General features: G+C 38.2%; 2 protein-coding genes across 4 annotated transcripts; one reads left to right on the plus strand and one right to left on the minus strand.

The window, feature by feature from the left end:
• Positions 1–2,051: 2,051 nt before the first annotated feature.
• On the plus strand, positions 2,052–6,289 carry LOC131304642 (small ribosomal subunit protein eS7). 2 transcript variants are annotated; one of them, XM_058331974.1, is made up of 6 exons: positions 2,052–2,190; positions 4,415–4,499; positions 4,604–4,677; positions 4,751–4,874; positions 5,553–5,735; positions 5,972–6,289. In XM_058331974.1, the coding sequence occupies exons 2-6, from the start codon at positions 4,425–4,427 to the stop codon at positions 6,089–6,091; spliced, it is 576 nt and encodes a 191-aa protein (XP_058187957.1). In that variant the 5' UTR covers positions 2,052–2,190; positions 4,415–4,424; the 3' UTR covers positions 6,092–6,289. The 2 variants fall into 2 exon arrangements, with proteins under 2 accessions (XP_058187957.1, XP_058187958.1); XM_058331975.1 differs by having other exon boundaries at positions 2,117–2,190; positions 4,425–4,499.
• A 1,119-nt stretch (positions 6,290–7,408) lies between these two features.
• Positions 7,409–13,072, minus strand: LOC131304643 (mannose-6-phosphate isomerase 1-like). 2 transcript variants are annotated; one of them, XM_058331976.1, is made up of 5 exons: positions 12,534–13,072; positions 10,818–10,985; positions 9,480–9,683; positions 8,939–9,205; positions 7,409–8,064 (listed from the first exon to the last, which is right to left on the minus strand). In XM_058331976.1, exons 1-5 carry the CDS (start codon positions 12,897–12,899, stop codon positions 7,741–7,743), a joined length of 1,329 nt encoding a protein of 442 aa, XP_058187959.1. In that variant the 5' UTR covers positions 12,900–13,072; the 3' UTR covers positions 7,409–7,740. The 2 variants fall into 2 exon arrangements, with proteins under 2 accessions (XP_058187959.1, XP_058187960.1); XM_058331977.1 differs by having other exon boundaries at positions 9,447–9,683; positions 12,534–13,023.
• Positions 13,073–14,169: the final 1,097 nt, after the last annotated feature.

Consider the following 14,169-nt stretch of genomic DNA (forward strand, 5'->3'; position numbering starts at 1 on the left):
CTAGTCGATCATAGATGTTTCCATACGGATATTGGATACAAAAGGAACCAGGGCAGCAGAATTACGAGCCAAACAAATATCATTTGTGTTACCCTCTTTCGAAAATTTCTAATTATATTTGCATTTTGCAAAATTATCCCCTTTTTTGTGTACGTGCAAGAAACCGACACTAGCCTAACCAAAGGGGTAGAGAATGAGACAATACCATGAGACTCGAACCCGGGACAAGGCAACACCTTTCACTTGAGCTAGGCTTTGTTCTCAAGAAACTAACCCTTGAATTACATATTGTTTTTGTCTGCTAACTTAAATTGGTTAGATTTAAGGGGGGTTATATATTGGACCACTTGAATCTTCTCAAATGAGATCATACAAGCCCTAACATCCTCCTCAATCCGACTAATCGAGCCTCTTTCTATACTTCTTGTTTGACCAATTCCTGCCCATCTCATCTAAGTCTTCAATTGTCGTATCTCGGTGTTAGTGTTAGGCGACTTGTTGCGCGAAACCACGTGCTCATCCAATCTCCTTTGTCTCGAAAACCCTGTGCCTCTGTGCCGAGGGATTTTCTCGCTGTTGAATTGTGTGATTTTCTTTTTTTTTTTTAAATCGAACGGCTGAAAAATCCCTCGGCACAGAGGCACATGGATTTTCGTCACAAAGGTTCCTGTCTCGAGAGTGAGGGTAATGAGAAAAAAAACATAGGAACGAAGAAGAAGAGAGAGCCACCCGAAAGGGGTAGAGAGATGAAGTGCTCGAGCTCGAGAGTTAGCTCATGCCACAGCTGCTTCTCGAACAGCTCCGATAGGGTAATGAGCGAATATACGTGCCCGGGATGGTCTATACAAATCTTCTCAAGATGCAGGGGTTTGAGTGTGGCCGTCTTCAGTGCCGGGTATTTCATTTAGAGATGCACCTTTTTACAATAAACTTAAAAATATTTACAGGAAAATACAATAAAGAAATTCTAAGCACAAAAATTAATACATGCTCCACTAGGCACAAAGGCTTGTAAACATAGGAACAATAGTCGAAATATTCATTGCTGAATTTTTTTACAATTGAGTCCGACGAGTTGTCATCTTTTGAAGGTTCTGCATAATTGCTTCGTTGGTAATCCCATTAAAAACATCTTGATCTATGTTTACCACCAAGCCATTATTCAACAATTGATTATTCATTCAGTTCCACAATTGATTACTCTATATATACCACCAAACCTATTTTTTCTTTTTTGTTTTGTGTGTTTTGTTCGTCTTTTCTAAATTTTTGTTAGATTTTCTTGATATTTTTTGAATTAATCGTCATGATAAGAAGAGTCTAAAAAGTAAAAACAATGACCAAAAGCAAAAAAAAAAGTTCTCCAAAAATGAAAAAAAATCAAACAACTATCCTTTTTGTTTAAAATGTCGTCTTATATGAACTTTTTCCAACATTGATCCATATTTTTATACTTTTCGATTTCTCTCGTCGAGACGAACAATTAGTCTTAAAAATTATAACAAAAAACTAAACAAAAAGTTATGAGAATAAGATAATACCGAAAAAAATTTAGACCAAAAAAGTTTATAAGAAGAGTCAAAAAGGCATGCAAAAAACCCGTAACCCAACCAACCCGACCCGATCCGAAGGGTCTCGGGCGGGGCCGAACATGTGATTCGGTCGGGTACGGGTTCATTTTCTGTTAAAAATCAAATTTCAGTCCAGGGTGTTTTGTTTCTTACCCGACCCGACCAAAACCGACCAATTCATATAGATTAATTCGGTTTTGGTCGGACCCGACCCGACGTAAAAAATCCGGGCTCGTGAACGGTTCTTACTACTTGTTCGGTTCGGGACCAAAAATGATGTTACCCGACATGTCGGGTTCGGGGCCAAACCCGACCCGTGCACACCCCTCATCGGCATACACGACGGCCTGATAAGGATCTGGTTAAAAGCACGACAACACAGCCCAATTTATGAGAGTCTGGATTACCTATTGGGCCACGGCCCATGATGAACGATATCTAGCCCATTTCAACATGCGCCCTCGAAATCCAATCCCAGCCGTCCAAACTAGGGCAACCACATCCCACCCCTCCCTCCTCATCATTTTTAAACCCTACTTCCACCCCACCTTTCACTCCCCTCTGAGACCTCTGCAGCCGAGAGCCGAAGCAAAGGCAACGTTAGCTTCCCCTCTCAAAGGTGTGTCTCTGAACCAAATGGGTCGTCTCATTTTTCGTGCTTCTCAACTGGGTTCTCTTTAGTTTCCTCTGTAGTCGATTCGTTGTGGATCCTTCTATGAATCCTTTCGTTTCGGCTTTCTCGGCCTCCAATTGTGTTCTTTTTGTCTGATATCGAAACTTCTACTGTTGAATCTGTGAGCTGGAACTATGTTAATTGTAGATTTAGTTGAAATGTATTAGTTTGTGGCTCCTATATGGGTCGTTGTCAAATGCATCTCACATGCGTTGTTAAGCACTTTTGTTGGTTTTAGCAATTTGGATATCAAATTACTGCGTTATGTGGTTTTACGCTGATTTTGTGATGTCAAATTGAATCACCATGTAGCTCATTTTGTCCATGCGTCTAAGTTTTGGAGTGGTCTTTTTGTGTGGATGGATTTAAAATTATCTTGAAAACTAGAGATGTTACAGAAAGTAGGAATTAAAGTAGATGTTATCGTAGATTTAATAGAAGTGTATTAGTATGTGGCTCCTAGATGGGACGTTGTCAAATGTGTAGTTCATGCGCATGCGCGGTAAAATGCTTTTGGTGGTTCTAGGAACTTGGAAAACGCGTAGGCATATGTTTGTATCTATGCATAAGCTCATTTTGTTCTGGGATATATCAAATTGAATAAGCGTGTAGCTTTTTGTCCATGCCTCTTTAAGTTTTGGAGTGGTCGTTTTGTACGGATGGATGTGAGACTCTCATGGAAATTAGAGTTGTTGCAGAAGATAAGAATTAATCTAGATGTATTTCTTTTTGTCAGTCCTTTACTCTTGCTTGCGCTGATAGGCGCCTTCTATTTATTGACTGGTTGTGGTATATTTGAAAGAGCATCTCACACTGATTGGAAGGAGTTAGTTATGATAGTAATTAGTAAGGATAGTACGACCATGATTATTGAGATTCAATAGATTTTCAGCTGCCACTTTTAATCTGTTCCCTGTGTGAATTGGTTGACTCCTTTAAGTTGGTTTTTTCACCCTGGGGTTGGCCCAGTGGTAAAGGCCGAATGACTAACTTTGGGAGTACTCCCCTTTGTCAAAGGTTCGATTCCCCACCGGGTGAGTACCCTGATAGTAAGTGGGGGCCATGACTGTTGTGGCCGCGCTAGTTCCCCCAAGGTTTGGGTTGCGCAGTCAGGTCCAATTGTGGCTTGGTTGTAGGGCTGTTCCTCGTTTATAAAAAAAAAAAAGTTGGTTTTTTCACCCTATGTGTATGAACTATGAGATATAGTTGCCAACTCCATCCAAATTGCGGACCAAATGGCTTGGAAAAACTATAAGAAAAACTCTGGAATTTAGCCTGACTGTAAATGCACGAGACATATGGCTGACAAGTTAATGCGGTTTACGTGAAAGCTGGTCCCTGTATATTCTTCCCCTTTGCTAAATGATATAAGAGAGTGCTATATGATGTGTAATGTATGGTCTTAAACGAGTGCAATTTTGTTCACCCTCTAATGGTGTAGGTCTCACTATTGCAATACACTTTTTGAAAAGCATGACATTATTTTGTAGTGGGATCCACACCCTTTCAACCAATAGAAAGGAGGGTAAAGTTCACCCTCTTTTAAGGAGGGTCAACAAAATTAAATTCGTCTTAAACTGCCCCAAATGCCTGTACTTATAAGCTTATTTGCTATCATTTTTGTCCTGTTATCTAAAGGAGTAGTTATCTCCTTGTTTGAGATCATTTAACATTAAGACTTTGCATTAGTAATTTATGTAAGTACTCAATTTCAGTTATCTTTTGAATCGAGTGATTTTTCTGCATCATGGGCTATGTGAAATTGATAGTTGTCCATGTCACTCCGCGAAACTTTAGGTCACCTTCCCCATAGATAGTCTTAATTTTCAGCCTCCCTGAAATCCTGCTCTCAAATTTCTTTTAAAACAAGGAAACAAAATTATCTGTCTGAACTTTCAGTTTCAATTCTGCAAGACCTTCCATGGAGAAATTTAGAGATTAGGTATTGCAGCTATTAGAAAAAACCACACGTATCCTGTCTAGGCACCCTTGCTGCTGGTGCTGTGGCTGATGCTTAATATGCATATATCTTGGTGAAAGAACCTTGAACATTTTTGAAGTGTACAGTTCTTGTCCACAATCAAAATTGTGGATTGTATTCTTGTGGTTAGTTTCTCATGTACTTTGTTTTTAGGTTGATTTCTAATTCTATCTTACTTGTTAATTTAAGACCTCTCAAGATGTACACTTCGAGGAAGAAGATCCACAAGGACAAGGATGCGGAACCCACTGAATTTGAGGAGTCAGTTGCTCAGGTCATTATTGCTGTTTTTGTTCTGGAAATTTACTGCCTAGCTCCTTAAGTCTACAGCTATGCGGCAGCATTTTCTGAAGATTAAAATCCTTGATCTATTTTCAGGCCATATTTGATCTGGAGAATACAAACCAGGAGCTTAAAAGTGATTTGAAAGACCTTTACATCAATTCAGCAGCGTAAGAGTCTAGCATTTGCTTGTATGTTAACATCTTCAGTCAGTTTTGAAGAACACAAATTCTCTCTTTGCAGTCAGATTGATGTGGCTGGAAATCGCAAAGCTGTTGTGATCCACGTTCCTTATAGATTGAGGAAAGCTTTCCGCAAGATTCATCTTAGGCTAGTCAGAGAGCTTGAGAAAAAGTTCAGTGGGAAGGTAAGCTTTATGTTGCTCAATTCAGTTCTGCATTTCTTAATGTGAAACTAAATAGTCAAATCGGTTTCACAATTCGTAATGATTACATAATGACCTACAGTGATGTCTCATTTATATGTTGTGTGATTTGTGATGAGAGAATACGTGAACGATTACCGGACTTGGAATTGCATTTTTGTCATTGCCTGTTGGAAAGTTAGCCAACATATCGTTCTAGTGTATCTTATTTCAATTTCCTCCAAGCTGGTTCATTTTCTCCTAGTAGTTTGCTTTGGAAAATCTTATTTATATTCTCAGGAATTTTCTAATGTAAGAATTTAAAATAGTTGGGTCAAGATGGTTTGTTGTATTTCTTCCCAATTAAGATCTGTAATTTATGTGGGTAATCCATCTTACTTTACTGTGTTTGTGGCAACTGGCAAGTCTTTGAAGAGAGTTCTAAACTGTGTTATTTCTGCTATTGATATCAACTGACAAGCACTTGTCTTCCCCCTTTAATAATAGAGACCAAGGGTTCTTCTTTTCCAGGCTTGAGACTCGTACTGTGTTCAGGCTGCAGCTTTTCTTTCCCCTATTCCCCCGCATAATGATTGTTTGAAAAATAAACTGCAATTAGAGTAATCCTAGTGCTACATCAATGTTTCGCAGATATTTAATTTACTACCAACATTTTTTCAGGATGTTGTCGTCATTGCCACCCGAAGAATAATGCGGCCACCGAAGAAGGGTTCTGCTGCTCAGAGACCCCGCTCCCGCACTCTTACATCTGTCCACGAAGGCATGCTTGAGGATGTGGTTTATCCCGCTGAGATTGTTGGAAAGCGCATTAGATACAGAATTGATGGGTCCAAGATAATCAAGGTAATTTGCAAGCAGAACATTACATGGTAAAAGGCTAGATGAATAAATGCCCCTTTTCCAAGAGCATTGTATGATCTTAAGATCATCTAATACGAATTCTGTTCTTTACCTCTCTTCTCTTCTCTATTTCCATTTCAAATCCCTTTTCAAATCCATGATCCAGAACAGACCAAGGTTTTCATTCCACAAGGTATTTTTAGATGGTTTTATTAATTTCTGGATTGCTTCTGTGGCAGATATACTTGGATCCCAAGGCACGCAATGACACCGAGTACAAGCTGGAGACGTTTTCTGGAGTGTACCGTAAGCTTTCTGGAAAAGATGTTGTCTTCGAGTACCCAATCACAGAGGCTTAAGATCTGCTGTTAAAACTAGCCTTCATGTCAGTACTTGGAAATTTTGATTCAGAGATGGATTGCTAAGTCTTTGCTTTATGCAGCAGGAAACTTCATTAGAATGTTTCTTCTATTTATCATGCTTGATGTTTGAATTTTGGAAAAAAGGTGTTTAGGACTCCAATGCTTCTATGAGAAGTAAAGTTTGCTCTTCCTCCCTGCCTTGAGATTTTATTCAGATTTTGTTCTGTCTATTCTGGTGGCGGTTTGCTCTACAAAAGAAAAAAGTTGCAAGTCTTTTGTGGCGATATAATGGCTCCTGCTGCACTTCCAGTTTTTGTTGTCCATAGCCTTTGGACACTCAGGGCTTGGTGTCCGTAAGGGGCAGCGGGGACAGCAGCGCCGTTTATGGGTAATGAGTAGAGAGATATAGATGGAAAAATTAGAGTAATAATTAAAGACAACCTTATTGGGGACTGTTCATTGAGAGGGGTTAGTTTTAGAGGCCCTCTAAAGGAAACACGGTTTCACCTACAGACTCAAGTCTCTCTTCAATACCCCAATTCCAATCCTCAAGTCTGTGTGTGGCCACCAGCTTGTGTCAATCTCCTGGAAGCCTATTACATTCTATCATTCTATAATGCCCTTGTGGTTTGCACTTCGCACTACCTAGTCACTTCAATTTTTGAATTTTTTGTTTTTTCTGGCTTCTTTTCGTTCAAAGAAATTGACGTCTATAATTGGTAGGACAATACCGTATGATACTTCTCCCTGTATGGGCCTTCACATTTCTTGATTTTTGTTTTATCTTAAGGTCACTAGTTGATTTTTAACTAGGATGGAGTTGGGTAGAATGGGGAAAGCACCCTTCATATTTTCAACTTGTACCGTGTAATCTTAGAAATGCGTTTGCAAGGATGGTTGTTTGTTGTATTATGAAATGAAAAATGATATTGACACTTTAAAAATTAATACAGACATTCTAAAAAACAAAGAAAATTGAGTTATTTGTTGTATTACGGAAAGGAAAATGATATTGGCATTTCAAAAAATAAATGGAAGCACTCCAAAAAAACAAAGGAAAGTATTTTTAGAATTACACTGATTTTGAAATGCTTGTATTAATTTTTAGAGTGCCAATATCATTTCCCTTAGGAAATCACCCTTTGTTTAAATAGTGATCCATTTTGCAATCCTCGGTGTCAACATTGGAAATGGGCTCCCCAGCGAAAGGTCTTGTTCCATGGTAATCATCCCACAAGCCCCAACTATCAGCATTTCTGCCATTTCACATATGATCCATAAATTCTCTCTTTTGCCAAAAGAAGAGCAGCAGTATGCAAGAGCTTTAACTTGATTTAAAAATTTCAGGTAGACTACAACATTTATTTCTAAAACAAATGACAATTTGCATCTTGTAAATACAATCGTAAAATGAACTACGTAACAAAACTAAAATGTCCAATCTTAGCAAACTTGCCTACACGTCTCTTTACCAACTGCAATTTCGCTATTTCTAAAGCTTCTACTTTGCATGCTTATTCAGGCATCTACATGCGAGCAAGTAGAATTACATAAACGTACAGTATAACAGGCTATAGAGGTAATACCAAAAGCGTTCATTATAAAACCACACGGTGATCCATGTGAGAGATTCTGGTGCGTTCCAACTAAGAAGAGGCCTCAAAGAACTTGCCATTCACACCGGCTCTGTACATATGTAATCCGGATTCAGATGCTGTTCTCAAATATATACGAGTATTTGCAGACACGAATAGAACATCACCCTCCACAACTACATCTTCAAAGGGTGCTGCACACATCGTTCCCTCTCCCTCTATGACCACGAAAACAGAGGGGCCAGGGACTGCAGGAAAAACAGCCGATGCCCCATGGGGAAGAATGCAACAATCAACTTCAAATTCATCGAAAGGAGGGCGGTACCTTTTTGTATACGGATTTAAGGGGACTCCTTGCACAATTTTGGGAAAGCCCTGCAACAGAGAGATCTAGATGTAAACCATATGAAAGATTGACCCAAGATACTCGACAGTATCTTTGAGACCGGTGAAGTGAACCTTTAACTTGTAAAAGAAAAATGTCACACGATCTACGCTAAGAGCCAACAGAATTGAGATGTAATATTTGACTGGTCCAGTCTAGAAAATGCAAGAGTGAGGAGATGTATTTCATTTCCTCCATTGCTTCAAGATAACAATTAATGACACAGATGTTGCAATCGTCCACCATAGAGGCACAGTGTTTACTTCTCCAGAGGGGTATAGAAGTGTATTTGAGAAGCTTCATAGGTAATATGGCAGGGAAAAGTGAAAATATACATAACAATTTCTAGAACAACAAAAGAGAAAATATAGAAAAAAAATTCTAGAACAACAATTTCTAGAACACAAGTGGAAATATATTTCTAGTTTAGAAAATATAGAAAAAAAGAAAGAAGAAGAACCTTATCATAGTATGGAGTACGGACTGTTAATGAATTATACCAAGAGGTGCAATTTACAAATCTTATGTCTCCTGTCCGCAAAATATGGAAGTGGAAAAAAAGAACGGACATTGGGAAATATAGGCTTCATTCAGGTAGCTAGTTTGGAGGTTGATATTACTTCTTTATGCTTAAACTGATTCTCGAATATATTGACAAGGCAGGCTTTCTCACTCAATTTGGCATGGCATCTAGTATCTGGAATCTTCCAAAGAAAAAGATAATATGATGGATTTTATCAACCATAGGCCTCATGGATAAAATAAGTTGGGGTAGAGTACTACAATATATAGTGAAAAACGAAAACTGAACAAGAACAACCAAACAAGTAGAGTATTTTCCAAACATTTCAAAACTATCTTCACCTGTTTGTATGTGAGCATGGAACAAAGAATCTGGACATCCCGGTTCTTTGGAGTTAGGCCAGCACGCACAACATTGTCTGAAGTTGCCATGCATTCAATACACTCTCCACGCAAGTAGGCATGAAGTTCATTTGCGCCTATACACAACGCTTCACCTGGATTAAGTTTAACATAGTTAAAGAGGAAGGCTGCTAGGACACCCACATCGGCTGGATACTGCTTTTCTAGCTGCAGAACCAGCTGTTCCTTATCTGTCAACTGCCTTATCTGATTCAAAGTGTAAAACACAAGTTTTTAGTGAAAAATATTGCAATGCTAACAATAGGAAAGGGAGAGAAATGGTAGAATCAAAAGGACAATCTTTAGTGATTTTCAAAAGGAGAGAACGCTAACTGAAGTTAAGTCAGATGGCCATATGTTCATTGTATGAAAAGAGGAAAGCAGAAGAATCATAATCATCCCCAACAGTAATATCTTCTGTACACAAATAACAGAATATCAATGAAACAAAGGAGGATAAGGGACAGAGTTCCAAACTTGCCATGCTGAGGCGAATTTTCAATTTGGATAATGCTTTGGAAATCACTTCATTGCTAGCAGACATGAGTCGGGTGAATATAGACCGCAGAACTGCTTTTAATTTTTCTTCTCCAGCTCGGCAACTGAAGTCTAAGACTTGGTTTGCATAATCATTACCAACCACTTCAGCAATCTCGGGAACATTTTGAAGAACATCCTTAAACTCCTGAATCCAGTAATAGGTCAATCTGATCAATCTCACAAGGTGTCCATGTATGCGCACGCACAAGTTATTATTCTACAAACTCATATTTAAGATTAGTTCCCCTGCGAGTTCTAGATCTACGTGGATAAATGGGATATTTACCTTGAACTGTGGTTGCTATGTTCACAATCCATGGAGGACATACAACGAAGTAGCAGCTATATTACTCTAAGCCATTATCCAATTAAATATATTTACACCACATTCCAGTAAAAATCATAGAGGGGTCTCTTCAAAACATCCACCAGGACCTGAACATGCACATTTAAGCACTGGCAATACCTCATCTTCTTCCCGAGGCTTACCCGGTCAGAATGACCTAAATTGCTCAAAAACTTCAGTTTTTTTGTTAGCGATAAATAATAAAACACAAGATAGGGGTCTCAACTTGCAATCTTGATATCCTTTTGGACTCTAGTTGCTTAAGATAGGTCTCAAGAGAAGAATTCGTTCTCTACCTTATCACAAGAGTACTAGTTTTAAGACATTTGACAAGAAACAAGAGAAGCACCCAACACCCAACTTTACTGCTCATATGTAAGATTCAATACAAAAAATAACAGTTTTCTCCACTAGAAGTGTCACCATCCGTTGATTTCCAGTTTTATTATTTAATTGAAACAGCAAAAGAAATCCCAGGAGCACATATTTCTCTGCAATCAGAAACATTCTTCAACCAGCAAATGCGAACTGTGTCAGCGTTTTTCAATTTTCTTAGTCTACATTTTACAACCGCATTATCTCCTTGCTTAACTGATGATTGCCAGTCCAAAATAAGAGCACCACAAAGGTCTTTATATCCGTAAAGCATACTGGGTATATAAAGAGACTGGCTGACAAAAACAGGTCTTCCCTAACACATATCATTAGTCTTTGTTTTTACTCTATGACAGTTATATTTTTCTGCCGCCGTAGTTGATTAAAGTATATTTTACTGAATCCATGATCATTATATTTTCATGAGTCGCGCCATCAAAATGCCAACTTAAATTTAAAACATACTTTAATCAACTGAATACAAAATCCAAAATCCCATGCAACAAATAATAAGCAATGTCAATCAAGTGGGTTACAATCCAGGGACAAGCATGTTACCTCGAGACTGATAAATCCACAGAGGGCCTCAAACTCTGTTAGAGCCAAAGCCATTTCAGGCTTATGATTACCATCCTTAAATACATCAGGCCGTGCCTTGTGCATAACACCAGCCAATTCCTTATTCGGATGTGCCTGTATCGACAACGGCTTCGCAACTGAAAGTACCTAACACAAACCAAATAATCGGGAAAAACTATTCAATCTGGTGAAATATTTCTCACGCATGACACAACTTAATGCACCAAGGCAACTACCTAGGTCCTGTTTGATTGGCAGGATCAGACGGGAGATTGGATTAAAAATAGTGGGATGTCATTGCCAGCATTTGAATACAACAAATTGGTAGAGAGAGGGATTACATATTCTTTCAACAACCATTCTACACAATAATATATACAATACTATAGAAATGTGGTACAGCTAGTCCCATCACTATCAAACCAGTAGGATTGCTCTACTAGGGGCATAGTTGATCGGGGGATTACTTTTCCAATATACCAGTTAATCTGTGGTTGAGCTGGCAATCTAGGAGGAGGGACCATTTTATATAACTCCAGCCTCTTTATCTCCATATCTAGGAGAGTTGGGCTTAAGTGGGACATGAATATTTTACAGAAAAATCACATTGTATTCACATTTTTTATCGCGGACAATTTCAGTCCCAAGAGGTGTTGCAACCAAGGGGGTGGTTGGCCGCTACATTTTTGGTATTATAGATTTCCCATTTGCACATTTTGGATGTTTGGGTCATTTTGCCAAAATGCATAATAAAAAATGAGCTGGATTGCTGGAGAACGCAGAATCCAAATATCACCTCCGGCGAACATTTGAATTCTCAATACAACTTAAATTACGTAATATCTTTCTGCAAAATCTATAATGCACTTTGTTATTCAAAACACTATTATAGATTCTGATTATAATCCAAAAACGTGTAATCTATAGTTCAGAATCTAACAAATCTCTCAAACACCCTTTTAAAAATTATACTTCCAAATACAACTCTATTCTTAAATATATTCTTCATAATCTATTGTGATTATCCTAAAAAAAAAATCTAGAATTTACAATCTAAAATTCAAAATAAAAATTTGGCTCCCAATCACCCCTAATAATCCCAGGACACTATCGAGAAGATATTCAATGCCCTTGGGCAAGGTTGAGAACAAATCTTAGCGCTCGTTCCAGTTTTTTAAAAAAGAACTTTCAGAAAATGAAAGTAATTTCAAATTCAAAAATTATGTGTTTACGCAAATAATTTTTCTACCAATATATCTTGTTTAATAGATCTTATTGAGATCTTTTAAAAGGTTCAAAAAAATTTGAAATATTATTTTTCATTTTCGTTATATTTGAAAGAAGGAAAAAAAAAGGTTTAGAAAGAAAGTGGAACATGCGTTAACCAACAATGCGTGAGGTTCATTTCCAAGTATGTAGACCCCACACTAATCTGTGGTTCAAATTCGTGCTCAATCTTGCCCCGGGGCATTGAATAATTTCTTGGACACTATCTCAACCGCTAAACCGACACGGTCAATCAATTGCACTCAATAACGCCAGGGAGACAACACTCCACCACAACACCAACATGGCCAATTGCATAACCGCATTACTATTTGTTCGTCCCATCAAAACGTAACCAAATGGAACGGTAACTGTAAGAGAGAGAGAGAGAGAGAGAGAGAGAGTATCAAGAGGGGCACAGAAACATACCTTGAACAGGAAAGGAAGAGTAACACCCCACTTCTCCACAACTTCATAGCCAAGCACATTAGGGTTTTCGTCAATCCAAGACTTCAAACTCACACCACTACCCCCATTGGCGGACCCAACAACCGACACTCCATTGTTATTACTTTTAGTATTTGTACTTTCGACCACATACGAGGGTCCGGACTCGTGAGTGCCCATCCAGAACTCGGCGTACGGGTCGGACTCGTCAATCTGGAGCCCCGAATTCGACGAGAACATCCTCGCCACACGGGATTGGGATCCGATTCGACCCCAGTCGTAGTTCTGGACCGAGCATCTCAGTCTGTGCACTCTATGATGGGAAGAACCATTCGAATCCGTCGCCATTACCACGCTAGCGGGAGAGAGAAAGAGAATGGACTAGAGAGAGAGAGAGAGTGGTTTTGGAGAAGTGTGGAGTTTGTGTGTTCCATTGCAAAGAGCGGTGTCTGGTTTTTAAAGGCCACCGACGAGAGGGAAATAAAGAGAGAGAGAGAGAGAGAGAGAGAGAGAGTGTGCGCGCTTGTGACTTGTGAGTAGTTACAACGAAATCTGGGAGTTAGCAAGGCCCCGTTTCAGAACACTTTTTTAAAAAATAAGTACTTATTTCGTATTTTTAAATTTTAAAATAATATAAATGAAAAATTATTTTTTAATTTTTTATCACTGTATAAAAGATCTCAATGAGATCTATCAAACAACATTCATATTGATAGGAAGATTATTTATGTAAACACATGATTTTTGAGCTTGAAATTGCCTTCTTAAAAAATAAGTACTTATTTTCGTTTCCGGAACGGGGCCTAATTTGTTAAGGCTTGTTTGGAAGTTTAGGAAGCAAAAGGAAATTAAAGATTTCCCCTCCTTTTTTAATAAGAAAAAGTTAAAGTTTCTTATTTAATTTTTTCAAATAATAATTTGGGTGTCCGGGTTTATTTACGAACACATGTCTAATCTCATATGGTAAAAACAATAGAATACATTTTGCGGGGGAATATTTTAATAGAAGATTTTTAATACTTATTTGCTTGACTTTTCGGTAGAGGAATATTCTTTATTTGGAAGGAATCAAGGGTGAAAAATATTTCATCTGTTATATTTTTTTCTTGCAAAACAAATTATATACAGATGTAAACACGTATATGGAGGGAGATCTGTTCAAAATTGTTCTATGCGTAGCACTTGAGAAAAATAGTAAGAAAAGAGAAACTTAAACTTTTCTTATTTGGTTTAAGTATAAAAAGGGAATAAAATAACAATATCATGTAAGAAGCGCAACAACATTTTTCCTTACATCTTCCTCCCACTTTTCCTTTCAACTATTTGCTTCCCTTCCCCTACTTTCCAACATCCAAGCATATTGATAAATGATAATTTTTTCTAGTAGAACCAAAATATAAGAGAAAAATGTTTCCTATCTTGCAAGGGGTGCGGTAGTCGTACTCTTTTTTTTTTTCCACAGCGATATACATCAGCGGGTTAGTGAGTTACAGTAATTTATTAGAGGAAAGGAGAGGCGATCGCATAAATGGGGCAGACGTGGGAATTGAACCTAGGCCAAATGAATGGGCCAAAGGGTGCTCGACCAACTGAGACACCACCTACATTCATGGTAGTC

The sequence above is a fragment of the Rhododendron vialii genome, chromosome 10a, assembly GCF_030253575.1.
Source record: "Rhododendron vialii isolate Sample 1 chromosome 10a, ASM3025357v1".
Classification (NCBI taxonomy): domain Eukaryota; kingdom Viridiplantae; phylum Streptophyta; class Magnoliopsida; order Ericales; family Ericaceae; genus Rhododendron; species Rhododendron vialii.